Source organism: Aspergillus novofumigatus (genome assembly GCF_002847465.1).
Source record: "Aspergillus novofumigatus IBT 16806 chromosome Unknown P174scaffold_8, whole genome shotgun sequence".
NCBI lineage: Eukaryota > Fungi > Ascomycota > Eurotiomycetes > Eurotiales > Aspergillaceae > Aspergillus > Aspergillus novofumigatus.
The window spans coordinates 1,310,261-1,337,194 of record NW_020194281.1 but is presented as its reverse complement, the minus strand read 5'-3'; the positions used below and the strand labels follow the sequence as shown (position 1 = coordinate 1,337,194).

The 26,934-nt window shown below is 52.0% G+C and overlaps 9 protein-coding genes across 9 annotated transcripts; 4 read left to right on the top strand and 5 right to left on the bottom strand.

The window, feature by feature from the left end:
* Window positions 1-433: 433 nt before the first annotated feature.
* On the top strand, window positions 434-2,045 carry P174DRAFT_463799 (uncharacterized protein; the record flags this gene model as incomplete). Its single annotated transcript, XM_024830322.1, has 6 exons — window positions 434-490; window positions 548-634; window positions 670-948; window positions 1,048-1,149; window positions 1,216-1,436; window positions 1,472-2,045. 6 exons carry the CDS (start codon window positions 434-436, stop codon window positions 2,043-2,045), a joined length of 1,320 nt encoding a protein of 439 aa, XP_024678952.1.
* A 700-nt stretch (window positions 2,046-2,745) lies between these two features.
* Window positions 2,746-5,548, top strand: P174DRAFT_445288 (putative MFS transporter Fmp42). Its single transcript, XM_024828296.1, has 7 exons — window positions 2,746-3,042; window positions 3,101-3,351; window positions 3,381-3,507; window positions 3,564-3,726; window positions 3,773-4,404; window positions 4,443-4,609; window positions 4,666-5,548. The coding sequence occupies exons 2-7, from the start codon at window positions 3,103-3,105 to the stop codon at window positions 5,359-5,361; spliced, it is 2,034 nt and encodes a 677-aa protein (XP_024678951.1). The 5' UTR covers window positions 2,746-3,042; window positions 3,101-3,102; the 3' UTR covers window positions 5,362-5,548.
* On the bottom strand, window positions 5,393-7,645 carry P174DRAFT_497126 (uncharacterized protein; the record flags this gene model as incomplete). The annotated part of the gene is made up of 4 exons (XM_024830894.1): window positions 5,393-5,915; window positions 5,986-6,422; window positions 6,480-6,993; window positions 7,045-7,645. 4 exons carry the CDS (start codon window positions 7,643-7,645, stop codon window positions 5,695-5,697), a joined length of 1,773 nt encoding a protein of 590 aa, XP_024678950.1. The 3' UTR covers window positions 5,393-5,694.
* Window positions 7,646-10,054: 2,409 nt separating this feature from the next.
* P174DRAFT_434738 (uncharacterized protein) lies at window positions 10,055-10,510 on the bottom strand (the record flags this gene model as incomplete). The annotated part of the gene is made up of 2 exons (XM_024825892.1): window positions 10,055-10,149; window positions 10,198-10,510. 2 exons carry the CDS (start codon window positions 10,508-10,510, stop codon window positions 10,055-10,057), a joined length of 408 nt encoding a protein of 135 aa, XP_024678949.1.
* Window positions 10,511-10,996: 486 nt separating this feature from the next.
* Window positions 10,997-13,165, bottom strand: P174DRAFT_507082 (putative acetamidase; the record flags this gene model as incomplete). The annotated part of the gene is made up of 4 exons (XM_024831353.1): window positions 12,838-13,165; window positions 12,384-12,787; window positions 11,866-12,336; window positions 10,997-11,835 (listed from the first exon to the last, which is right to left on the bottom strand). Exons 1-4 carry the CDS (start codon window positions 12,876-12,878, stop codon window positions 10,997-10,999), a joined length of 1,755 nt encoding a protein of 584 aa, XP_024678948.1. The 5' UTR covers window positions 12,879-13,165.
* Window positions 13,166-13,979: 814 nt separating this feature from the next.
* On the bottom strand, window positions 13,980-14,300 carry P174DRAFT_463795 (uncharacterized protein; the record flags this gene model as incomplete). Its single annotated transcript, XM_024830321.1, has 2 exons — window positions 13,980-14,132; window positions 14,205-14,300. 2 exons carry the CDS (start codon window positions 14,298-14,300, stop codon window positions 13,980-13,982), a joined length of 249 nt encoding a protein of 82 aa, XP_024678947.1.
* Window positions 14,301-16,230: 1,930 nt separating this feature from the next.
* Window positions 16,231-18,043, top strand: P174DRAFT_497116 (uncharacterized protein). The gene is made up of 2 exons (XM_024830893.1): window positions 16,231-16,347; window positions 16,403-18,043. The coding sequence occupies exon 2, from the start codon at window positions 16,447-16,449 to the stop codon at window positions 17,791-17,793; it is 1,347 nt and encodes a 448-aa protein (XP_024678946.1). The 5' UTR covers window positions 16,231-16,347; window positions 16,403-16,446; the 3' UTR covers window positions 17,794-18,043.
* Window positions 18,044-20,669, bottom strand: P174DRAFT_295477 (putative cholinesterase). The gene is made up of 2 exons (XM_024821606.1): window positions 20,333-20,669; window positions 18,044-20,263 (listed from the first exon to the last, which is right to left on the bottom strand). Exons 1-2 carry the CDS (start codon window positions 20,496-20,498, stop codon window positions 18,294-18,296), a joined length of 2,136 nt encoding a protein of 711 aa, XP_024678945.1. The 5' UTR covers window positions 20,499-20,669; the 3' UTR covers window positions 18,044-18,293.
* A 3,129-nt stretch (window positions 20,670-23,798) lies between these two features.
* On the top strand, window positions 23,799-25,366 carry P174DRAFT_515469 (hydroxymethylglutaryl-CoA lyase; the record flags this gene model as incomplete). The annotated part of the gene is made up of 3 exons (XM_024832187.1): window positions 23,799-24,552; window positions 24,608-24,897; window positions 24,924-25,366. The coding sequence occupies exons 1-3, from the start codon at window positions 24,119-24,121 to the stop codon at window positions 25,364-25,366; spliced, it is 1,167 nt and encodes a 388-aa protein (XP_024678944.1). The 5' UTR covers window positions 23,799-24,118.
* Window positions 25,367-26,934: the final 1,568 nt, after the last annotated feature.

Genomic DNA, 26,934 nt, shown 5'->3' with positions numbered 1-26,934 from the left:
TTGAGTTAACTGACGAATTTGCCATCAGCCCCATCTATGCTCCTGAGCAGTATAACTAGTAACTATCCTATCTAGGCTGAAGGATTAGCAGCGCTCTAACTACCAGCATAACGAATAGCACCGCATAAAAGTCGCCGGCGGAAGAAGGCTAGGCATAACTAATTTCAAAAATTGGCCGATGCATAAGGCCAATTTGAACACCTCCGGAGCCGTCTTGCATCGTTGTGTTTACGGCCGTTTCTGTCCCATGTCTGTCTGCTCGACCTACCCACCATGGTCTTGGAGCAAACTATACTTGTGGAATCGTGGCAAGATCAGATAAGACGGTCCTCGACTGTCGCTTGCAGGCCATTCCTGCTCTCCTGGTAACGTACCTGAAAATCGCCTTGTCTTCGCCATAATCCTTTTTGGATTCGTTATCTTGGCGTTCACTATGGCTTCCGACCGTGTTCACCGGTCTCCTTTCATGGATTGGCCTAATGATGCAGGCGTATGTTCGACCCGTGATGGTATTCAGTCTGAAAGCTGAACCTGCTTCGTTGCACAGTTCGAGGCCACTGCCGAGTGTCGCGAACCTGTTGAATTACCAGTCACCGGTTCAATCCCTTGGCAGGTCGCGGGAACACTCTACCGAGTAGGCCCGGAACCTATAAAGTGGCAGGGAGCAAGTACCAGCTCAGTCATTGGTTTGATGGGTTCACTCATCTTCATCGCTTTCAGCTGGTGGAGCAGCCTACTGGTACCTGCAGGGTGTTGTATAGCTCGCGACGGCAAGTTGATAGACTGGTCGAAGAGGCACGCAAGTCAGGGACTCTCGAGGGTATCACCTTTGGCCAGAAACGAGATCCATGTGCGAGCATTTTCCAGAAGGTCAAAAGTTTCTTTCGTCCCTCGTTCAATACCAAAGACCCGGGGCTTGTCAATGCCGGGGTCACCGTCCATGCAAATGTACGTTTGGGGAACTTCGGGATCCGTCTCATCTTCTACCCACCAAAGGCTCTATTACAGTCACATTTGAGATAACGCAGTCTGGTACTAACAAGCTAGATCCCTGGCGTACCGCCTCATCTTAAGAGCTCCGATCCATCGGCAGGGGTGCGGCAGTTCCACGGTCTGACCACCATGACAGATGCCAACATACTCAAACATGTAAAACCACCATATTCGCAAAGTATAATCAATCTACTGATGGAACGGGCGTTCTAAATTTAACAGGTCGACCCTGAGACCCTGGAGCCGATAGGGGTCACTCGCCAGGACGCTCTGCACCCTGAGTTGCGAGGTCCCCTTTCGTGTGCTCATGCCGCCCTCGACCCTACCACTGGGGATTTGTTCAACTATAACCTCGACCTGGGTAGGTACGCAACATACAGAATTTTCCGAACTTCGGCTGCCACCGGCCAGACGGATATCCTTGCAACTATTTCGGGCCAACCGTCAAACCGGCTTACCTCCACTCCTTCTTTCTCAGCCCCGACTATGTGATTCTGTGCATCTGGCCCTGTATCTTTGCGGCAGCTGGCGTCAAGATCCTGTGGGAGAGAAACATGGTGGATGCTATGCGATTCGACTCCAACATTCAGACGCGCTGGTGTGTCGTGGACCGAAAACGAAACAAAGGGGTGGTGGCCACGTTTTTGAGCCCAGCCTTTTTCAGCTTCCATACCATCAATGCATGGCAGACCGACAACGGCGACGGAACGGTGGATATCATGTGTGATATCATTCAATATCCGACCGATGAAATGATACGGCGAGGATACTATGAATCGATGGTCTCCACCGGTAGTGACGTTGAGAAATACTTTGGTAGTGAAGCATCACGTCCCAGTTTGGTCCGCTATCGCCTGCCCAGCGTGCCCAGGGACTCCCGGGTCGAGTTGCCTACCAACGATGCAAATATACCACGAGCAGACATACTGCTGAAAATTGAAGGCGAAGGCGTTGGAGACCTGCCCACCATCAACCATTGTTTTGCCAGCAAGAAGACGCGATATGTGTACAACGTCGTCAACCAGGGAAAGGTAAGCTACTCCATTCCTTGATGGACTATGAGGTATCATTGAGAGCTAAGCATCGGATCTTTCCAGTCGTCTTTTTTTGATGGCATCGCCAAAGTTGATCTGGAAACACAAAAGGTCCTAATCTGGAGCCATGACCACCATACTCCTGGCGAAGCTGTCTTTGTGCCGGACGGTGTGAATGCCGCTGAAGATGCCGGGTACCTGCTCAGCATTGTTCTTAACGGTGACACAGGCACAAGCTACCTTTTGTGCCTCAATGCGCATGACATGACGGAAGTGGGACGCGCTGATTGTGCAGCAGCAGTGGGCTTTGGTTTTCATGGCACACATTATCCTTTGCAATTGTCCTCAATATAGTTGTCTACTCCGTATACCTGACTAAGGTCGGGAAAACACCGCTCCACTGAGGGTGCGATAAGGGACCTGATATACGTATCTTCTGATGGGAGGGCCCACCGACCCACTGAGGAGATTTCCGGCTTCGGACCAAGATTTCAATGACTGGCAGGGCGATGTTTTCTGTCTTCTGGTTCAGTGGATCTGATTAGGATATAAGCTAGAGGAACGTTACTAATATATTATATTGTGGTAACCATGGTAGAAAGCCGATGCAGTTGTAGCGGGGGAAACAGAGGGCGGAATCAGGTGACCCTGCGCTGTTTACCTCCGACGTCACTAGATCACTAGATCCCTCTTATGCTCTTCCTGTACTGCGGAAGCTGCCACCAAGTACTACTCGTAATCGTCATCCATCGCGATAATCCAGTCTAATATATCGTCAGAGCCTCAGAGGCCACCTTAGTCTTGGAAGCAACATAAATATAAGTCTAGTCCTCTCTCCCCGGCCGGCAACGCTTGGAACTCTATCCTCAATCTCACCTTGATTCGCTCTCCAAACTATTTAACTAAGATCTCCACTGCAGCCCGCCCATTTCAAGTTTTGAAACCGGCAACAATCAAGTTACAGTTCTGCAGGGATGCATTAAATTCAACCAGCCAATTTAATCGAGGGGAAACGGTATGTCATCTCCAACCTAAGCTCTGCTTCTGTTCAGCTTCTCATCTGCAATGTGTAGCTATGTCTCTAAATCGAGTCTCTTACCTTGAGTCGTGGGGCCAAACTCGGCCTGTATCGCGTCAGCAACAGTATCAGGACCAAGAGGACGGCGATTCTGACTCTGTGGACGGGCGCAATGTCGACCTTCCGGAGGGATCAATTTCGTCCTCCTTCCAGTCAACGTACACTTATCGCTTAAATTTCAATCCGTATGCTGGGCCCGGTTGGACCCAGCCCCCGACGAAGTTGCCCCTGAAGACCTCGCATCTGGTCCTGAAACTCCTACGATAAAAACCCAGCCGAAACCGCTGGCCGAGAGTGACCATGGAGGATATGATCCACGAGATGCGTCCTTAAGATTGCCGGATGAAGACTATCCGTTGGAAACTACTGGAGCGTTCGAAGTCAGTAGTACAAGACGAATCTGTAAGCCGAAGAACTAACTTTGTTCACGATCCGAGAAATATTAATGAGATACTCAGGCCAGGTAATTATTGCGGTCATCTATTGCTTCCTCGCAGCAGGTGTTGTGTTCGGATTTGCGGCACTGAAACCTGTCTTGATTCGGGAAGGGGTCTATCGCAATCTGTGTTCGCGCGACGAGCTCTCTAAGAACCGGGAAGTCTGCTACGGACAGGAGCTGCGGTACGCACCATGACCTCTGTCTCTTGACCCAGCTGACGCGACACAGCCTGAACCTCATGTTCACAATCGCCGCCGTGGCGACCAATGTATCCGCCTTGCCAGTTGGCACTATCCTAGATAAATACGGTCCTCGCGTCTGTGGTATCATTGGCAGCATATGTCTCACTTTCGGCGCCTTACTGCTCAGCTTCGCTGCCAATCTCCCCTTTGATACCTACATTCCTGGATACTTCTTCCTATCGCTCGGAGGTCCCTTCATCTTCATTTCGTCATTCCAGCTGTCCAACACGTTCCCCACTCGCTCTGGGTTGATCCTATCCATGCTCACGGGTGCATTCGATGCGTCCAGCGCCTTGTTTTTAGTCTTCCGACTCGCCAACGAGCGCAGTAACGGGTCATTTACCACCCACAAGTTCTTCATGGTGTATCTGATCGTTCCCGCCTTCATCCTCGCTGCGCAACTTCTCATCATGCCAGCCACATCCTACAAAACGGCCGGCGAGCTAGTCCAACAAGCTGAAGCGTACATCGCCGATGAAGCCAACGACCACGTCGACGAGCGTATCAGCAATCGCTCCGAAGGCGAACGTCAGCGCAACGACCGCCGCGTGCACCGCCAAGACGTCGTCAGCAAGATCCAAGATCTTCTAGGCGACAGCAGCATCAATGACGTCCCGGGTCTCGACGAGTTCTCTCGAACTACTCTTCCCCCGGAGAACGACCCCAAGACCGCATCGTCGGCAAAACCCCACCCCGCAACACCACCGCTGGCAGCGTCTGGGGCGCTCTCCACGGCCGCTCCGCTCTCCAACAGATCGCCACCCCCTGGTTCGTCCTCATCATGCTCTTCACGGTCCTCCAGATGCTCCGCATAAACTACTTCGTCGCCTCCATCCGCGCCCAATACGACTACCTCCTCTCCCCACCCTCTCCAAACAGCTCAACAGCGCCTTCGACATCCTCCTCCCCCTCGGCGGCCTCCTCTCCGTCCCCTTCATCGGCACCATCCTCGACACGCTGAAAACCCAACACGTCCTCCTCATCCTCGCCTCCACCGCCACCCTCATCGGCATCCTCGGCTGCATCCCCCACAGCCTCCCCGCCGGCTACGCCAACATCGCCCTCTTCGTCATCTACCGGCCCTTCTACTACACCGCCGTCTCCGACTACGCCGCCAAGGTCTTCGGCTTCCAGACCTTCGGCAAGGTCTACGGGCTGATCATCTGTCTAGCGGGGCTAGGCAATTTCCTGCAGGCGGGCCTCGACGCCGTGACATTTAAGCTTTTCGCCCGGGATCCCGTCCCGGTCAATCTCGTGCTTACGGCCTCGACGGGCGTGATTGGCGCCGCGCTGGTGGGGTTCGTCTGGTGGCAGGCTAAGCGGATGGATGTCTCTCGGGCGCAGCGTATAGCTGGGAAGGGCGTGGTCGTGGACGCCGACCCCGGCAGGGCAGAGCGCACCATGGTACAGAGTGAGCAGGTGAGTCGGCCCCGGTCAGATGCGGTGGATTACGCTGGCGTAGCAGCGAGAGACTGGGAGCGGGAACGCGAGCGAGAACCGTTGCTGCGTCGTGGGCCGCAGCATTTGGGGGCACATGGGGAGGCCTCGTCGTATGGGATTTCGAGCGGACCATAATCCATCGTCCTGTCACTTTTTTTGCATATTTGGATATTTGCTCTTTGCTTTCCTTACTGGCTGCTACTGCTGCTCTGCTGCTGCTGATGATGATGATACGTTACGCTTTTGTGTATATTGGTGTTGGCTGTGTATCTGTATATTACTATGTCCATATAGAGTACATCCCATCCATCCATCCGTCTGTCTTGAGCTGCGCCAAAACGTCATGTCATGACCATCGTAAATCATATCCAACTCCATACATAACCCGGAGACCGATCCCAATTCAAGAAAGCCCGAAAGCGAACGCCACCGACGAAACACAACGCCAACAAGACAATTAACATCTCATCACAAACATCCCACCACTTCCAGCCAGAGGGTATACCCCGCCCGGTCACACGCAGTATCATACCAGAGCATGAACTCCAGTACGCTCTTCAGCTCCGGCCAGGAGTAGATCCCATTATTGGCCGCCGCTTGGGCGAGGGTCTGTACGAACCAGGCCCGTTCGGGACGGTTCTCGGCCGCGATGCCGCCGAGGGTTAGGGCCCAGAGGAGGGCGACTTGGGCTTGCGGGTGGGACCAGAGGGGGTTGCGTCGGGGTCTGCTGCAGGGTTTCTTGGAGGAGGGTTGCGAGACGGGGGAGAGGCGAGCATTGGGATGGGAGGGGGAAGGTGACGCCGACGGCGTAGATGAGGGCTGCTAGACGGCAGGATTCGTAGATGGTTTGATGGTGTGGGTGGGGGAACCAGGTGGCGAGATGGCGGGCGGAGGGGAGGTTGAGGAGGTGGTACTGGACGAGGTTGCGCTGGTCGCAGAGAAGGGACAGGTCGGGGTTGGAATGGGAGACGTTGATGTGTTCGATGACGATGTTCGTGTAGACTCTTAGAGCTTGGAAGACGTCCGCCATTTCTAGGGTAAAGCCGATTTGACGCAGTCGACCAAACCCCAGCTCCACGTCAAGAGAGGTGTATCCTAGTAACTCTTGTAATGTGAGGCCTTGTCGCGGCGCATGGAACGGTATGTATTCAAACGCAGGCTGCGAAAGCAGATAGCTCGCAGTCAAGATCGCGGAACTGATTTGTCAAGTTAGCTCAAGTTTCAGCTAGGAACTGTAACGGAGATGCGCCTACAAAGCTACGGTAGTGGCTAAACCCGGCAGCTTGATATTTTTCAAGCCACCCCGTAATTTAATCAGCTCGACCAAGCCCCGCAAGTGGACAGGATTTGGTGGCAAGCTTGCGTACACGTCGAGCCATTGTAGCTGCGTCAAGGGCGGTGTGAATGGGATGTTTCGATGCCGTCGATGATCGTTGTCATCGGCGATGTTGTGAGCCATGCAAATGACACTAAGTATGATAGAATCGCTAAGAACCCGATTGTGATCCGGATCACTGAAAGCCTTGTTGGCCAGCATGATGGTTTCGTATTCACATTGCTGTAGGAGTCGCTGATCGCGAGCGCTAAATGCCCCGTCCGGAATCTGTCTGTTGATCCATCGACAACGTTGGTGCGACAGCGAACCAAACAAAAAGGCAGTGAACAGAACAGGATCGGCCAATGACAGGGGAAGCCAGTTTTTCGTGGCAGAGACGTCGCGGTCTCCGGGAGTTGGGGGAGTCAACGTGGGCCAGAGAACGTCTATGCCTGGGAACTCGTCAGCATTCCGAAGTCATGGATATATCAAGGGGTACTAACAGTATCTTTCACACGCATGGACGGCTTCGGGAGTATAATGCGACGGGTAGGTGTGAAAAGGATCGAACACGTTACTGCCCATGGCCTTGATGGTGTAGCCACGGAGAGAGCCATTTTCTTTCCCCGGAGAACAAGTAGTTTCTCGATTCGCAGAATCCACCACCAATTGACAGGAGTTGTACTCGCCATGGCCTTCCGCGTCGTCTTCCAACGGTTCGTGGGTGTGAGAGGAAGCTATCGGTGGAAGCGGGACGTAAGAAGCGGACCGGATGGAGAGGGACAGGCTGCGCGAGATGGTAGACTCGGGGGACTCGCGCGACGACGACCCGGCAGAGGGCGAGGAGGATGAAGGGAATAACGTTTCTTCAGTATCGATTTCAAGCTTCTGCGACGCCGGATCGCGGGACTCCTCGCGATTCGAATTCGAGTCCGAAGATTCTCCTGCCGACGAGCGGTCCTTGGTTTGGTCGGAAATCCATTTTCCCACATGTGCCCTCACCAGTCGCTGGATCCTCAGCTTCTCGTTTTCCGAGGTCGGACGGGCATTGACGAAGTGGATTGACTCCTTTGCGGGCGCTTTAGCACCTTTGCTTAAAGGCATCGCCACCACCCTGTCCCATCACCCGTCGAGTGTTACGGTCGTGATGAATTGCAGTGCGGGATGGCAATGACCGCATCCTGCGGCTTTGATTGCGAAAGGGGTCCAGTTTCCACGGGCTGTTCGCTTGTAGAGAAAAGAAGGGAGGCTCGGAGCGCCGATCCCACAGCTGTCTGCGGTTCTGAGGGGGAAAGTCGGCAGTGGGATATGATGGATAGGGGCGCGATGCGATCGATTCGACGATTGTAGTCAGCCGAGGCGTTGGCGATTAACGTGTTCGAAATAGGGAGACGCAAATGTTAGAGAGAAAATAAGAGAATTGCAGTTCAAGTCGGAAACGGAGGAATTGAGATGATAGTTGATAGACGCCATGAACTGCGAGTCTATCTCTCCCTGTCTTTCTGCGGAACCCCGTGACCGTGACCGGCGATTATCCGTTAACCCCGAGGCTGGAAACGGAGGAGCCTTAGTTGAGAATTCGCGGGATGAACAGGTGGAATGCAGGTGTGTGGCTGATTGATTCCGACTAGAAACGGACTATCCGTGGGTTTGAAAAGAGACTTTCTTTTGGAATGTGCAGTGGTGATGAAATCGCAGTCGTCGTGGCTTGCCAGAGATTTGGGCGAGGCTTCACCCAAGTTGTTGGACCTGGTCTAGATTTCTTCATGGGGACGCAATCATGGAACGGCGATCTCGGCTCTCGATTGTCTCGATTGTCTCGATTGCCGAATCGATGGCGACGCAACAATTGCTCAGGAGTGAACCGGGTTACACGGAAAACCCCCATTAGATCCATTTCCTCAGCATTCCTGAGACGATGGTCTCTCAATCAATTTACTCCGTACTCGGCGAAGCCACCATGATGACAGTACCAACCTTAATAAATATCCAATGTCGGACATGAATTGACTGGTCAAGCAATTTCCAAGAAGATCATACCGTCAGTTTTCAAATGTGAATTCCGATCGATCAAAAGCGATAATCGAGGTTGTCTGTTGATCATGGGCAGGATACGGTCTATGGCTGACATGAGATATACATTCCAGGACAGTACGACTGCAGTCGTCGCTAGAGTGGTTTAGAGGACAGATCATTATGAAGGTAATTTCGACACCGACGGGTCAGTTGAATGAGGGAATATGGTGTAGCCAAGCTTATAGATTAGATTTACATGACGTTATTGCTCTAGAGATAGTCTGTGCGAACTCTTTGTCCTTATTGTACATTACGTACTCCATCCTCTTTTTATATCCTAGTTCAACGCCACCCAAATCGCTAAACTCCATCCAGGGGTCCTTGCTTCAATGGGTTTCACGAAGATATCAGAATTGAAGGAAGCGCGGCGCTCTGCCGCCGTGTCTTTTGAACACCTCGGGGGACTCGACTTGTTCAACGTCATCTCTTCGAATTCAGTCCGATATACCAAAGTCGAGAGGCTCTGTTGGCGATTGCGCTTGTCTTGCTGCGAATGCAGAGAGTGTCGCGAGTAGATGAAGTATGTGAAAGTTAAGAAATGACCGATGTTATGGAATCTGTAATTGGGAGCGGGTCGATCACCAGGGATGGGTCACGGTACCACCGACCGTCTACCACCCGTCCGTCCGGGGTCATAATATCGACAAAGTATGCTTTCTTCAGACAGTGTCTAGGATGAGAATATGGGATAGCATTATTCTTGATGTGGTGGATGTAAGTTCATGTACAGTGTGAAGGAGAACCACTGTGGCTGTCTTGGTGAGCGAATACATAACACAGTTCTTCTGGCGAGCTGGCTGCGCATAACGCTTTTGTTATAGGCGTCAGTAACAAGAATATCTTCGGCATGAGTAGGATCTTACCTGCGCTTAACCCGCATAGCGGCCAGCCTGTCATTGACCATCCCCCGAAAGACGCAGTGTCCTTATGATCCCACTCGGGCATTACTTTGACCATGCTGCCTGTGGATATCGACCTCTGGAAAATCTACCGGGGTAATACAAGGCCGCTTGGGGACCTGCGGGACACTGTCATAAGCCTCGTGCCGGTATGTTTGGACCTAACTGACCCGTTCTAGCAAAGAGGACATTGAATTCAAAATTGAGGTTGAACCAGATGTAGGCGAGCGAGGCATGTTCCTTTAGAAACTGTCGATCCAATTGGTCTGCTTTCTATTTGGCGTTTCCATAAACCACGCTATTGTCATGTTCTCATTTGGTTTATTTGTGCTTTGGACCATTGTACCAGAAAGAGTAATCCGCGTCGCCTGTGATCGTAAGGTCCTCATCCTCCCAAGAGAGCATATCCTAAGCATGTCTCCTTCGTCTTCGCGAGAAACACCCTCAACTGGTACAAACGACCCGTCAAGGCGTTGGCCTGCTGTCTTTATCCGAGATTATGTCTAAGGTGCTTGCGCCTTTGTGCTGAGTCGGGATTTTACCATAATTCAACCAGGGCAGTCATCAGGAAGTACCCGTGACCCCAGAGCCCGGGTAATGGCTTGTCAATTTCCAGGTAACCTTCGATGCTGTCTATATAGAGCGATTAGCTGGCATTCTAAGTGGAGACGCATAGCTTACCGATAAGTTGTGGATATACCGTTAAACTCGTCTCAGACGGTAGCCCGAGGTACCGTAACCCATCGATTCTAGCACCGATTGCGCCATACCTGGTCGACATTGTGTAGAGGGGTACCTTAGTCATTTTCATTGCTGGAATATCAAGTAAACGGGGTACGTCTGTATCCCGGTTTTGATGCTTCCCGATAGATGTGATGGATTGCTGATATGTATAAAGTTCAGTGGACAGATAGGTGGTTGGGGTACCATGACTCCAGACTCGCGCCCCGAGAGATCCCAGAAGAGAGGGAAGTAAGGCTGGGGAATAGGACATGGTTACAGCAAGATAGAAATGGCAAGACACAGGGAATTGAGATGGATACTCACTCACCTAGTGTTTTATAGGAGGTTAAATGTGGTATCATTCACTCTGTCCTAGATAGATGTACACTGGTAGGAGAATGTACATTCACTAATAACTATGATCTCGACGATGTCTGTAATGGACTCGTCAGATCGAGAATGCGCTCTTAGTATATCATATCAGTCTTCTTCAGTTGCCATAATGATGACAAAAGACGTAACTGCTGGAGTCCTGAACCTGATTTACATCCATCATTTCTTAGAAGTAGCATTTGTCAAAAATATATGCAAAATAGATGGTTTATCACAAGTGGTGTCTCCCAGAGTCCATTGATTATCTTGTTCACGATTCAGTTCATGTAGGATAAGCACAGGAAGGATACCCCCAGTAAGAATTAATACGAATGCCTATATTGAATTAGAAGTTGGAATATGCTAGCCACACCAGAACGTCGCATCAATCAATCTCAAGCAGCTGGTACTTGCCGCCCTCTCCAGTCTCCTCATCATAGTACCCTTCCAACGCCAGCTCCACAGCAGCCATATATCCCAAAACCTTTTCTTCCTGCCACCGTCTTCCAACAACCTGCACCGCAGTCGGGAGACCCGCCATCTTGGCCGCGTCATAATGTTTCCATGCTCCTCGGGCAATGGCATGATTGGCGCCAAGTTGCTTCAGAACAGTTTTGTACGGGGCGCCGAGCGCATCCTTCTTCGGGTCGACGTGCGAAACCGGCAATACACCCGCGGAGTAATCGAGCAGGTTCCACAGGAAGGTATACCCACAAGAGGAGACGGCGTCGCGCATAGCCTTGTGCGGGAGAGCCGGTGTAGCATTGACCGGACACAAAATGAAATCGTATTGCTGGGGCTCGGCGTCCCACCAGGCGTGCCACGTGGCGCGAAAGGCCTCACGGCGCGCGACGAGCTTCCACTGCTCGGCTGCGGATTTGTGTTCAAAGCTGCGGATTAGCGCGGCCCATTTGGTATCGCGCTTGATATAGCGGACGTAGAGGTAGTAGAGGTAGCGGAGGGGACGGGGCAGTCTAGCGATGCGGGTCAGCTGTTTAGCGCCGGGGTCGGAAGGTTCGAAGCTGTAGCGGTGAGAGTTGAAGGTGGTGCAGCCGTCGGCGTTGAGCAGTTGAGAGGCAAGCGTTAGACCGGCGAAGGGGTCGGCGGATGCCGGGGGTGTGATCTCGGAGACTGTGTGACCGGCTGCTGTGAGTGCAGCGACGGTGGTGGCGATGGCGCGGTTGATGGCGGGCGTGGGAGGGACGACTCCTGGGAAAATTAGCTCTGTTTAGGTTTACATGATGACAACAATACCATCTGAAGACATCAGTCCGATGCGCAGTTGTTTTGTCTGCGCTTCCTTCTCCTCTGCGTACCGCCAAGCGATGGGATGGACGGTGTTGTCATACTTCCACGGCTGCATGGAGATGATCGCTCGCGTAAAGTAAGTGAGATCGTTCAATGTCCGAGCCATTGGGCTAAAGACACTGGCCACTCCTTCCTGGCCCGCCATGCTGGTGCTGACACCTGCCTTGGGCCAGCGGCCGGTACTGCACCGCAAGGAGTAGATACCGCTCCAGGCTGCAGGAACGCGCACCGATCCCGCAACATCAGACCCAATACCGATACGACCCCCAAGGGCAAGCAGAGCACCCTCGCCTCCAGTCGAACCACCTGGTGAGTACTCAGGCACATGTGGGTTCAAACACCGACCCCAGAGACCATTGAAAGACTCGAACGATAGAAGCGTCACCGGCAGTGCAGTCTTGGCATACGGGACAGCACCTATACAAGTCAGGATATGCAACGGAGTAAAAAGTTTGCAGCCATACCAGCATCCTTCAACAACTTCACCATGGGCCCATCCTCGGCACAAGGCTTCCCAGCCATGCGCGCATACCCAACAGAAGTGTCAAAACCCTTGACCTGCACTGAATCCTTCAGGGAGACCGGTATCCCGGCCAGCGGACCTTTGAGATTGACTTCTTTCTGAAGCCATGCCTCCGCTTCGGGCAGCAGCAGCTCAGTCACGCAGTTTGTGCGCTCGTGCGCCTTCACTGCCACCTTGCCGTACGTGCGGAGAACATCTATTGGCGAAAGGCGGGACTCGTGGACTAACTCAACGAGCTGTTCAATTGGCTGGTTGATAATACTCTTATCTGTCGCCGTGAACGCAGTGTGGTAGTCTGGGGAGAGGGAAGCGAAACGGGCGGTCCGTTCCTTTTGCTTCTGGTCCCTGTTGATTCGTTAGCCTGTGCAGTATTGGTGATGTTTGCATGAACTTACCGGACCCGACGGTAGGTGAAGTAGTCAAATGGTGGTAACATAATGAAGATCACAACTCGCACCGAGGCTGATGAAGAAACAGTGCCTCAAAGCGCAAGAAGGAGAATACGAATATAGAGAAATGGCGCAGGGGCTGGCCGTTGCTATTTATTGCGGGGAAAGCTTAGACACTAATGCGGAGAAGAGCGATAAGGTCCGCTGATAAGCGCGTTGTCCAAGCTCGGGTCCACGGTCCAGGACTCCAGGACTCCAGGATATCAACAAGCAGAACGCAGAACGACTCCGTACCACGATGATGAACTTGCTGACACAAATGTGGAGGTTTTCATAGTACTTTGACAGCAAATATGATTTGTTTCCTGTTAATTTGGCCATTTGTTGAACGATGGCGCTGTAGAATCGTAAGGCACGTGACTTTAACAAGTGCCGACAACCGAGTGTCTGGCCCAATCAGGAAAGTCCATGCGGAATGGGTCGACCAGCGGACAAAAGACCGCGACGTGTCTATAGGCTATCTCTCGCTTATCAGTGTTGATACTCTGTAGAAGTCGCGGAAAGTAGGAGTGTAGATAAGGTTAGTCCTAAGCATACAGCAGACTCCCTGGACTTCCCGAGAAACGAGGTTGAGTCACTTGAGTCACCTGAACTGCTGGCTGAGACTTCTCGCCTTTCCTAGAAGCATAAATACGCGCTTTATCCGCCTTTGCGGGCAATGAAATGGGTAAGACAGAAGCTGTGATGTTTATTTTCATTGATACTTAGATACAAGCTCATTTCTATGACAAACATGGTTTGTTCACATATTGGAGGTTCAAATATTCAAACTCCGGAATACCTGTGTTGACATAATGTCTATATGCTTGGGTATTCGCGCTTCATAGAGCAACTTGGCCCCATACAAAGCATGGGACATGAGACCAGCTCATTCAGTCAGATTCGAGATTGCAATGGGACTATTCGCCCCTTTCCACCTTGGCATGTACTGGACTCTTCGCTCAGGGCGATATGCGTCAAGTTGCGGTCCGGTGGAGTTGATGCGATCATTTCGTTATGATTGCGATTGCTGACTTGGTCACCGGGGACGATCAGACTTCAGGCTCGAGACTGCGCATTGATCTGTGTCTCCTCATCCTGTCGATCCCCTATCGTGACTGTCTTGTAACCAGTGGTGGGCATGGAGCCACAGAAGGACCACAATAATACCGGCCACGAGACTCGTAACTGCCAAAAAGATGACAAAGCCACATACTATCGACCGTCGTTTCTTTCGGTACTGTGCTTGGATCCAGTTGTCCCTTTGGTTCGTTAGTGATGCGACCCTTCAATGCAAACCAATAGACATGATGCAAAAGTACGTACGTGTGGACCGGGCTCTTGTTTTGAGCTGCAGCTTTTGCCTCTTCATCCAGATGGACCGCGCGTGAAAAGCGCTTCCAGAACAACGGATCCCTCACAAGCGTCATTATCCGAGATGCTTAGCGCGAGTCGGACATTGATATTCGACAATCTTGCCAAGCGTGGTGTATGGGACGAAATCCTTCGGCTGGCGAAGCTGTGACAAGTCGCGACGGGGTGAGGGTGAACCGGTTCCCCGTCGACTGGAGCCGAAAGACTCTAGCGCAGTGGTAGGGATGGAATATTAAAGCGTGTAGGGTGATGTTAGGACATAGACCAAACCGACGAAGAAGGCAACAAAAGGTTGATGCAGGATGGACGGGGACAATAAGAGGAAAATCAAAACACAAAACAAGGCAGTTGCAAGGAATCCCGCCATGAAAATCAAAATATGCCATTCAAGTTTGACCTAGCATTGCAAAGTATGTATCCATTCACAGTGCCTGATCTGGCATTCCAGTTGGGCTGTTGGAATGGCACGAGAGGCAGAAGATGGCTGAGGAATGGTCTTAATCCGCGTTATAAGGGGATAAACTACTCAGCTTCCGGCCAATCAGAGCCAATCTCACCCCTGTTCTATACCCTCCCACCAATGATATAGAATCCTCTGTCTGCGTTTTAATGGTCCCTCTTCCTTGACAAATCCACCTACTTGAGCATCCACGAAGAATCACGGGAAGGTAAATTCGCATGTCATCTAATAATAGATAATTTGAGTTATCAGACAGTCTCAACCTGCGACTTGACTTGCTTGTCTTTCTGCTGCATATTTTTTAACTTTTCCATGTCGTACAGGTGTTTAAGCTGGCTGCAAAAGCAATTCCTCGAGAGGACGGATTAAATAAGCATAGGAAAGCTGTAAAGGCACAAGTCTTCAGCTAGAAAGTCTAGCGCTCGTGATCTCTGAAGATATATGGGCGAACGGCGCAGAATGTCGAGCTAGGTCAAAGATGCACCTCGTCAAAGCCACATAGTTCGGTGCTAGGGAGCTTGCAATCTTGGCTGATTCTCGAAAAGACTGAGGATGCATGAAGATGCATGAGGATGGTCAGATGAGTGTACTCATGGAAACCATTCGGTAGCATGACAAATAAATAGGTGTCTATTAGCTGATTGGCTTCAAATTCTAGCAGGGTGGGAAGCAGCGTGGTCCCTCTTGTATCTGAACAACTCTCAGGGAGAGAAGGTCGGTACGGAGGGTAGTTCGAAAACTGAAAAACACGCATCTGGAAGGAAACTGCAGATGGTGGAAGTACTTGCAGATATGCAGACCACCACCAAGACTCCAGTCAGTATCGAGTACCTGCAGAATAAGGAGTGAATAAGCCGTGTTGGAAAACTGCTTTATCATTCAGCCCTAATTTTCTGACCGCCCTTGGCACTGCCTTTGTCAACTGTTAACTGGAACGGCCAGAGCCAGACCATGGTCCATCAGTGGTCAATGGATAGTCTTCAAGATTCGATAATCAATAATCCAACTGACCGACTCCTGTGAGTGTTCAGTTCATGCAGTCATGGACAGACTCATGGCCCCATGAGTGTCATGTCATGTCATGTCACATGCGGGGCTGTCAGGCTTTAGGCGTTCAGGCCACAATCTGACTTAAGGCGCGGAAAAAGACCAAAACAGCATCGTGCATCGATGATTCTGCGCCGTTGCAGCGTTCCATCTTCCATCGTCTTCGTCGGTCAATCATCGATGACTCCTCCGCGTCTAATTGCAGATGAGGCGGATTGAGTTGGCTTCTTGCCAGCAAACGAAATCGCTTTGGGGCCTTGGGCCACCCCGCAGTGGAGCGGAGCAGAGGTGCCTGACCGCTCCTGTTGCCTATCTCTCTATCGACGCACCTACTGCGGTCACTCTGTCTTTGTTCTCTCGAGCTCTGCTCCATCTCATATACCCCCTTCCATCTGAATCTGGATCGTTGAGGAACAAAACCTGTCGCTGCGATCAGATGCACGTCACTTTCTCGCCGTGGCCATCAACTCCGCCCGGTCATGTCCTCCGCACAAGATGCAGACGCGGGCGCCAATTCCTGGGGAGTGTTGATCAACCCCGACAAGAGTCCTGCCCCGTTACTTGAACAGCTATGTCTGGGGATTGCACAGTTGATGGTCAGTCTGGTGATACTGCCTCGTTCATATCATGCAGGTGGCTAATGTCTTCTAGACCACTTTCGATGAATACGCTACCCCGACCTCACCCCGGATCGAATGGCCGCCTTCTATCGCAAAGTCGGCGGAAACTATGACATACTCTTCCTAGAGACAAAGTCCTCAGCCCTGTCATTCATCTATCAGCGTCTGGGGTGTTTCCACAGTATCCAGCCTACGAATGATCCCTTTAAGCCGCCGTCCATCCCAGCATTGCAACCCAACGGCTTTGTGAGATGGCAGACCATCCAGCTGCTCCTGGACCCTGACGAACATGCGCGCTATTTGCAGAATGCCGTTGCGCTGTGGGACATTGAGAGTCCCAACGGAGGAACTTTTCCAAAGACGATCCCTCGAGACGCTTTCCCGTCGGAACCAGACCCGGAGATGGTGGAGTGGCATGAGGGAGTGAGCCGACGCTTTGAATTCGACTACTGGCGGAAGAATGTCTTGCGACCCTCTCCGCCCAATTTCCGCACATATCACTGGCAATTCGGCCACAAGGATGCACCGCCTGAACAAGAGGTCCACACTTCGAGTCACCGGCCTCCATCGCCGCAGCACCGACGGCACACGGAGCCAGAGGATCCGCCTCGGGGGAGTCGGCATAACAGACAGCGTAGTGGCGAGCTTCCCACATCCGCAACTCGAAGGGTCAAATCAACCTATTTTCCCCGTGCAGAGGAGAGGCCTGAATTCGCATCTCCCCGAGCGCCATCGCCGGTCTTTCGACCCAGACCAGCCACAAAATCGAGGGCCCGCGAACGACCGCACTCCTTCGTCTACCCAACAAGCACAGAACCCCACCGTGGTCAAGACACCTCAGACGCCTCGTCCGAAGACTCAGGATCCCCAACCCACGGACAACCACCGAGATCAGGACGACACAGCCGTTCGCGGAACCTATCACCACCGCGCTCCTCCCACACTCGACGCCATTCGCACGAAGCATACGCCCGCGTACCCGAAGACGACGTAGCCCCAGACTCCGCACGAAAACATACCCACCGCGATACCCACACCGCACACATGGGCCGGCTGTATGACTCCGACGGTGCGCGGAAAACCCGCCTGTCAAGAGCGTACAACGAGGAACCACCCCCAGCCGATCCGCGGGCGTCCGATTCCGCGAACACATCTTCCACGAGCAACCCGCCGTCACACCCCGCAGGAGGTCCCCCTCTACACCCACGTCCACCCCCGCTACATGAACGGGATCAGCGAGAACTATGTCCAGCATCCGCATCCCCACCACACCCGCCCCATGGACTCCTACGTCATGGACGACGCTCGCCGACACAGCTACCGCGACCCTACTTCAAACGGCTCGTCAAGCGCCCATGCCGCTGGACTCGAGCGCACCCGCTCCTATTCGGGACGATCATCCCGTGTCCCGGGCTGGGCTAGTCCGCCGCAGGGCAGCAAGCGATGCGTGCCCGTTCCCATGGTAGACGTGGACTACCCGTCCCCGTCGGGGCGGAGATCGGCCATGTACGAGCGATAGTCGCACTGGGCGTGTAGCTAGTCATGAAGTAATGAGTAATGATGCCATGTCTTCTCTTTTATTTTCGTTTTATCTGTCACTTACGGTTGCTATCATGACGGAGAACGGCGTCTGGATGTTATCATTTTTTATCTGCATGTGCATACGCATATCCTACGAAATCAGTTCGATCTCGTGGCTCTCATTTCCTTGCTTTAGCTTGTACTACCGGTGTGGAGAAGATTAGACGCCCTTATGAGTAACGATAGAGGTTTAACTCGGTAATAGTATGATTAGAGGTACTGATCAATATACTGCTCTGGATTCATTACCACTAGTTTCATTTTGCGTAGATATATTCGTAGACTGGAGCTGTCTATTACACCAGTCAACTCAAGTTGCGTATGTACACTATCTCTCAACCTCAGGCAAGGGACGCCCGCTGGAAAGTAAACCCATACTCCTCAAACACCTTACACTTGTCCGTGCCATGCGGGTTCTGCGTCCAGGCAGGCGGCATATCGAGCAGACTGACATTGCGCTGCTGGGGATGATACGGAGGGATATAGTACCCATTCTTTCCGAAGATCTCGTACGTCGCGGCGTAGGCGGGGCCGCGGACACGGAGCATCTCCGGGTCAGGGTTGGGGCTGCGAGTTCGAAAAAAGGCGCCGAAGACGTCGTCGAGGAGCTGCGAGTGGAGGAGGTCGGTGGTGTCGTAGTAGGGGTCTACGTTGCGGGACTTGCTGTTGAGGGTGCCCCAGACGGGGAGGACGTCGGCGGCGTGGCAGGTGGCGTTGTAGTCGGTATTTGGGGAGCAGACGGCGGGGACGCCGGCGTTGGTTTGGATGTGGCCGCGGGTGATTTCGAGTTCGTAGAGGGCGGGAAAGGCGGTGGCGCCGCCGTTGGCGAGGAGGTGGGCTTGTGGGCAAGTCCATTCGCTGTAGGTTAGGGCTTGGGCGCCGACGTTGCGGACGGTGTCTGGGTCGGAGGGGTCGAGCGGGAAGGCGTTGGAGGCAGCGAGGGACTTGGCTAGGTCCGCGGGGTATGCGACGCCGAAGAGGAGGTGGAGGTTTGTGGTGGATGCTTCGATTTGTGGGACGAATCTGCCGACGTAGAGGGCGGCTTCGTCGGTGACGGTCGTGAACAGGGTCGGGACTCGGTTGGGAAGAGTGTTGTCGGCGAGCAGGGTGTAGAACTGGTCGTCGATCACGCCGCTGCCCGAGTCGTCGACCATGGGCATCAGGGGCTCAATGGAGGCGAGCATTGTCGAGACGTGCAGGAAACTGTCGGCGACTTTCTTGTTCACGGCCGTCATGGCGGACTGGAACTCGGTCGTATTGTCGAGGAAGGCCGATGCGGGCACCGAGCGCAGACAGGCCAGCAGCTTCTCTTCGGAGACGGTTTGGTTGCAGCCGACAGCCTTGGCAACACCCGGTGTGACAACTTCTTCATATACCTCGCGGGTAAACCATGGCAGATCCAGCGGAGCCGACTGAACGATCGCACCGGAGAATAAACCTTTGGCTGCGCTGGATGACAGCAAGGCCGTCACACTCTGGCCGCCTGCTGACTGGCCGAAGATTGTAATTCGTGACTTGTCACCACCGAACGCTTCAATGTACTCGTTGATCCATTCAAGGGCGAGGATTTGGTCGCGGATGCCATAGCTTCCTGTCGTGAGACTGCCAGTTGCCAACCAGCCCAGGGCGCCAAGGCGGTAGTTGACCGTCACCACAACCACGTCGTTGCGGCTTGCAAAGTTGCCCCCGTCGTAGTCGATCATGGACGCACTACCTTTGGTAAACGCACCTCCGTAGAAGTAGACGGCCACTGGTTTGCGCAGAGAGTTGCGGGCCCCATGCGCAGGAAGCACAGGGGTGTAGATGTTGAGATACAAACAGTCCTCGGAGACGCCACCGTTGCCCAGGGTACCAAAGCCGGAGACTGACTGGACGCAAGAGTCGGAGAATTTGGTAGCATCAAGCGTCTTGGGACCGCTGTACGGCTGAGGCGGTGCGAATCTCAGGTCCTTAACAGGGGGGTTGGCAAAAGGAACACCCAGAAACCGGAATGAACGTGCGTCGCGATATCCAGTGAAAGTGTAACCTTCATGCATTACCGAGATCTTGGATGACTCGACAACAGCCTTGTTCGTGTCTGTAGTGGGAGGAACCTTGGACGTACAAAGTGCGGGCAGCTGCATATGGCAGGGTATGCTCACGGTCTCCTTGCGGCTGAGAGAATACGCGGAGCAGTCCTTTGAGGATGATTTTGCAACCCATACCTGGTCGCTCCTCTGGAGATCGCGATTATGAATGAGATAATTGAACTGATACTGAAGTTCGGTCCGGTTTGTTTCGGTCGCATCCTGCAGTGAATAAAGGCTTTCCCCTATGGCAGCACACTGCACCTGAGCCTGACTGTAGTCCACTCGATCATAGATCAGAACCGCAGCCGTACCATTGTTCTCGGAGCCCAAGTTATTGTACTTCAACGCCTGCAAAGTACTCAGAGAATTGATCTCAGGGGGGCCACCTGGAGCTTTGCACGCATTATTGGGCTGCGAAGGCGCCGCAGATACCAGCGAGCAAAAGAGCAGTCGGACCGCCAAAGACTTCACCTGCATGTTGGCTAGGGATCAAAATCTCGTACCCTGGGAGGAAGATGACAAGGGGAACCAGGCAGCTACCTCATTTATAGCGGTTTTTTGCAAGCCCGGGGTAAGCTGCTAATCAAGGAACAGCAAATCTAACTGTGCCTGGCCATGCAGAGAGGCGTCATTCGGGTACATCGGAAAGGAAAGGTGCAGGCGCCAAGGACGTGAGATTCGTCCAAATGGAATAGGATTTTATTCGCCAACTGGGAGAAACTGGGGAAATGACGGATGTGGAGAAATCCGATAAAATGCGGAGTTCGCTAATATGATTCACGACCCTGGTTCTTGATATTAATGGAAATTCCTAATTCGCTAGGCTTGCCTGGCTCTGTTCCGGGGGAAGAGGAGGGTGTAGCCGAGGCGGACAAAGGATGTAGGATGACTTGTGAATGGCCATGTCGGCATGCTGTTGGCTAGAGTCAGCAAAGTCAGCGAACGGTTTAGATAGTAATCTCCCAAGCCACTTGCCGTCGACCAATAAGCGAGTCACGTAAGTCAAACTGATCGATTCTGTAAGTTAAGTGATGGTGATGAATCATGGACGAAGTTGGAGTGTTGATGTTGATGTTGAACTGTTCATTTGGGATGGCTGTCGACGACTGTCAGGCACAAAGGCTCATCCCAAGGTTTTCCACTTCGGGTTAGCTCACTCGAGGTCAGCCCTAAGTTCTGCCAATGCAGGAAGTTGAAGCTATTCTAATCGATTTGGGCAGACAATCAGAGACTGCAGAGTGGGCAGCAGTGTCTGTAATAAAATGAAAGTCATGATCGCCTGCGATAAACAAACATGTGCTGCTTGCATGCGTTACTCCAGCCGACGCAGTGTACGTTCTTCTAGACCCGCCTGAGTCATTATATATATATATCCTTATCCATCCAAATCAAAAAAAAAAAAAAAAAAAAAAAAAAAAAAAAAAACCCACATATCTTTGCAAAATCAACAAGGGAACTCTAGCGAGCATGTTAACAAGAACCAGCAGTGACTCAACGATGCCTCAGGCTGTTAAGTCCTTGCCTGAGATGCAAGGCGGCCAGCTACCACCCCTGATTAGGCAAAGCACCAGACAGCATATGTCCCTCCGTCACTTCCTCTCCAACACAGAACCAGCGCTGGTGGTGCAGGGGTTAACACTTGCCTCTTATAGGACTCCTGCAGTTACTAGCTGCGCTGGCTTAAATATAGCAGGTACTGTGTAGAATGTCCTTTTCAGGGATAACACTGCACAGTACCAGCTGGGTGGATGGAAAGACCCTTGAGTGGTACCTGAAAGAGGTATCTAGAGGAGGGTCTTACCCTTTCTATTTTGCTGTTTGGAGATTCTCTCCCCTTTGTCCTTTGTGTTGCTATGGCGCTGCTATGAAGTATTTAGTTATTTAGATTTTTGTAATATGGACCTGCTGGATGGTGGTTAGATCCTCCTACTCCCACTCATTGTTTCTCCCTCGTCCTGTCTCCCTCACTCACTGTCATCATTATCTTTGCAATACTCTGAACACTCATCTCATTCTTTGTACAGATAAAATCTTTTCATTCAATAGACCGGATTCAACTTTGACGATGGTGGTGCACAACTGTCACCTCCTCCACTGAATGACCACAGGACGCGCTTGGAGGAGCTGGCAATGTAAGCTTTCGTCATAAGTCCATTGAAAGAAGGTGTATATGCTGGGTCGCAGAACTCAGTCTTAGACAGCATTGCAGGAGAAGCTAGTTTGTCTTGACTCCTTGCTCAACCTGCGATTCAGCTCAGTACATCACACCCTCATCTGCAGATGACAAGGAACCACTGGCCTGGCCCAAGCAGCGATGCTAACCCGCAAGAACCCCTCGGCAACGCTCACTTCGTCAGCGCAGCCCTCCACCTCATTCAAACGACATCACCGCTGATATCACTTCACTCCCACCGCTCGAAGTCCTCTCCAAGGGGCATAAGGAACCAGCCACCCTCCCCACCGGTCTCGCCTCAGGCTCCTCATTCTCGAGAATACTCACGTACAACATCCATGGGCTTACACAAGATGTTTACCGCCTACGGAATGGGTGATAAGAACCCAAAGTGACGCAGAACACTCACTTGCAGCTACTATGACAAGCACGAACCCCGCTCAAGGGGCATGTTCTATTTCCCTATACTTGGCCCGCGTAAGGAGCGATGCAAGATAGAGGAGATTATGGGATTAACAGATAATTCCGACACTTCAAACGACTGTTTCTATCCCTACAGCAATCGGTGCCTTATGAGAGAGACAATAAGACTATCAAACAGAGAAATTGCTAGAAGTGGAGGGCTTAGGTATGCAATTACTATTATGAAACTTATCATTCCAATCAGACATCTTACAAATATCCTGTCTGCATGGATCTCTTGCACATCATGCATGCAGACTTTAGGGAAGACTTTAAGCCTAGCGAAGTACGATGCTTATTTATCTTTGCGGGATATCGTTGCTTGACGGAGAGATGCTAATAGGTGGCCACTTATATCAGCCTTACCGTTTTACGTGGCACCATACCTCTCGAAGGTCCATAGCGTTGTCCACATAAAATTGGACATTCAGCGGAAATGGCCGCTGCCGTGGAGCCGGGGGTGAGATGGATGCATACTGAGGATGAGGCGTACATTGATGAGATGCGTACGGGCATATTAAGGGGGTAATTAAGGCTATTATCATTCGGGATGAGACATCCTTTTTGTCCTTTTGGAGATTGTACTGATTACGATGGCAGGGGATAAAAATGACTGGCCTGCTGAGAACGCAGGGCGACTTGTGGCGCACGGGGCCGTCAACGAAACCAGTTCTGTAGGACTGCATGATAAGAGGTACGGAGAAGCTGCTACTTGTTCATTAAGCCTTCAACGGATATTTCCGCCAGGCTGTCTGACGGGATACGAATCTGGGTGTCTCAGAGCACAGCATTCTGGATGGAACGCCGCAATCGGGGATGATATTTCCAAAACCGGAAGTGGAAAGCTGAAAGCACGAGAAGCATGTTCTTGGGGCCGGGGGCCTGGTCCTGGGCAACAAGTTAAGTCACTGCGGGCAGAAGAGAGCCAGATTATATTTAAACTATTTGATGGCTGCACATTTATTTAGAAACATGTTGATGGACGGGTTTGCCATCTGACTCAGGTTGTGATCCTGCACGCATTCCTAGAATGTTCTCGAGCCTCGTCACTCGGCACCCGATCTGCATCCCACTGTGCCCACATGAATAGATACCCCATGAAAATGCTCCATATACTCTATTATTAATCATCACTATCTTTCCAGCGGACCCCGGAAGTAACCGTGCGGAAAGCCAGTTGTTTCTTTGGTGGAGAGTTGGATGCAACGATCAACGTCATAAAATCAGCGATTTCCTTTTGCGGACTTTAGACTTGCCTCGGTCCGGCCGCCCGACTCCGATGATGACAACGCTCTAGAAATAACTGATGGAGGGGACTGACCTGGAATAGAAATAATCGGGCCCAACCCGACCGATTTCGTAAAGAAATTTAGAAGCATATTTGTGGTAGATATGGATCTGCACGCTGCATCTTGAATAATCGGTCCCACTCCTCAGCGCAGCGCACGAGTATACTGGCACAATGACAATAACCAAAGCAGTCCGGGTCGTCGAGGCCGGGCCCCGCGACGGCCTGCAGAATATCAAAGAGCCTGTTCCAACATCCGTGAAGCTCGAGTTAATCCAGCGACTACGCGCGACAGGACTGCGAACTATCGAGTTGACGTCCGTGGTCTCGCCAAGGGCGATCCCACAGTTGGCGGACTGTCGCGATGTACTAGGGAATGAGTCCATCAGACAACTGCAAGGACAACCGGGCCTTCGGCTGCCTGTCCTTGTGCCAAACGTCAAAGGACTGGATATTGCGATCGAGCACGGCGCCAAGGAGGTTGCGGTGTTCATCAGTGCGACGGAGGGGTTTAGTAAAGCCAATATCAACTGCACGGTGCAGCAGGGAATAGAGCGAGCAAAGGCCGTAGCGGGGAAAGCGATTGAGTGTGGGATTACTGTCCGAGGGTAGGTAGTTCTTCCATCCGTTCTCTTTGCAAAGTGACATGGCTGATCTCGACAGGTATGTCTCCTGTATCTTTTCAGACCCATTCGATGGACCTACCGAGCCATCGGCCGTGCTGCACTGCGTTCAGGAACTGCTAGATATGGGCTGCTATGAAGTCAGCCTAGGCGACACACTCGGTGTCGGCAGCCCCGACAAAGTCCGCAGCCTGCTGCACTACCTAGCCGACCACCACATCCCGCTCGACAAAATGGCGGGCCACTTCCACGATACCTACGGCCAGGCGGTCGCCAATGTATGGGAAGCGTACAACTGCGGCGTGCGCGTGTTCGACAGCAGCGTGGGTGGTCTGGGGGATGCCCCTATGCGCCAGGGGCCAAAGGGAACGTCGCCACGGAGGATCTGGTGTACATGTTCGAAACGGCGGGTATCGACACGGGGGTTGACCTGCTGAAGCTCGTCGAGACGGGAGTGTGGATATCTAGACTGTTGTCCAAGACTAATGCCAGTCGTGCTGGGACCGCGCTGGCTTCGAAGCATGGCCTTGTTCCTTCCAAACGGTGGTCGTCGTCGTCCCGAGCAGCCACCAAGAAACAGATATCCTGGACTGTGGCCAAAGACACAGGCGGTTTGTTAGCCTACCGCTCTGGCGTGAACGTCAAGCGTATCATCAACCGACCAAAGAAGAGCAACCTTACCTCCTCCGGCTCGTCGAGGACCTCACAGCCGACCCCTCCGTCTTCCGACTCATCATCACAGGAACAGGAAGATCCTTCTCCACAGGCATGGATCTCAACAAGAAGTGTACACCTGTAGTAGAAGACGGAAACCCCCGGTAAGGCTTGATTTACCGGTCCCACGCGGTTATTCCCCACGCGAGCGATCGACCAGTCACGAAAGTGACGATCGCTTGCAACAACAGCTCGCTTGTGGCGAGGGTGTAAGTTTCGCGTCTGCCTGCGATATCGGATCGATATCAAAGCTGTAAATATGACTTTGAGCGAGACGAAACTCGGTATCTTGCTTCGGTTATTTCCAAGTACGCGATCATGGCTTCCGCTTGTCCGGGGGAGGCAACCGGATTGAAGGAGTTGGTGGTTATCCTGGAGTTATAGACAGTTGAAAGGGCCTTGCAGCAGCGGTTCGATAATGTGTTAAATCTGTTGAGAGGTTCGTCGAAGAGGGTCAAGGATACCAAGGAGTTGATTCGACTCTGGGCCGCTCGTGTGGGGGAGGGAAAGAGTTGGGGTTAAAGGATTGTTGGACGAGATGATGAGTGTTTGATGAAATGATGCGCCGTGTTGAAGGTGCTCGTAGTCATGGCTGAGAGAAAAGATGGACAGGTGCTATACGCAACAACGGCTGGGGTTGAATCGGTAGATGTTGCCTATAGACAGCATGCTAGATTACCAGCACTAACCAACATACATAGAACATAACGATAGATCATAGGTCTGATAGATCATAGGTCTCGAAGCAAGAAATTTTCACATTCTGGTGTATATACTCTGTATTATATGTATCAAGTCTCTTCGAAATTGTAAATCGTGTATGAACTTTTCTGTTCAACTGACAAACCTTACCAACGGCAATACATAGGGTCTCGCAGTAGGCGGACTGGCAACCTATTCGTCCTTGAATAGAGAGTCAAATCAATTATTAGATCTCGACCATTTGGTGCAATATGTAATATTTGAATAGAAGGCTGTAGCCACCGTGGATGCTTATTGCCGATCTAGACATTAAGAAGTTATGTGTGCTTCAGGCAAGGAATGCATTGCTTTGTACCCTTCCATATCGTCCTGTTCCGGGGCCCATGACTTTTTGGTAAAGATGCATTCCGGCGCGTAAGAGCATCGAGTGACATTGCACTCTTCTGCTCGAAGAGTCAGAGCGGAGTGTTCCATCTGACTTGGTCGCCTCCCTTTTAGATGAAACGAATATCCCAAGAGATGACTTTTCCACCTGGGGTGGTCATTTGAGTCGATGCCTGATCCTAAGTCGAGCCATTTAGTAACAATTAAGGCAGTCCATTTGCTATGGCAGTTGGGATGCCATGTGCTATTGAACACATTATTACACTACCATTCGTCCTATGCTAGCAATAGTCGTCTAGGCGCCTTTTTTAGCCAGATGGTTTTATGGTTGACATTTGCTCACTCGGCCATGGTTGCGAGTGGAACTGATAACATTTGTTTATGGTTCGAATAGGGTGCTACCAGAGTCTGCTCATCAGCAATCATGCTCGACCCCTGTGACAAATTAGCGTTATTAAATCCCAGCCCGCAGCGCTATATGGTAGGGGTTCCAGCAGCCATCCTATGCACACGGTGTGGCTTTCTTTCGTGTCCCTGGCTGATCTCTGCTAGACTCTCAGTACGCCA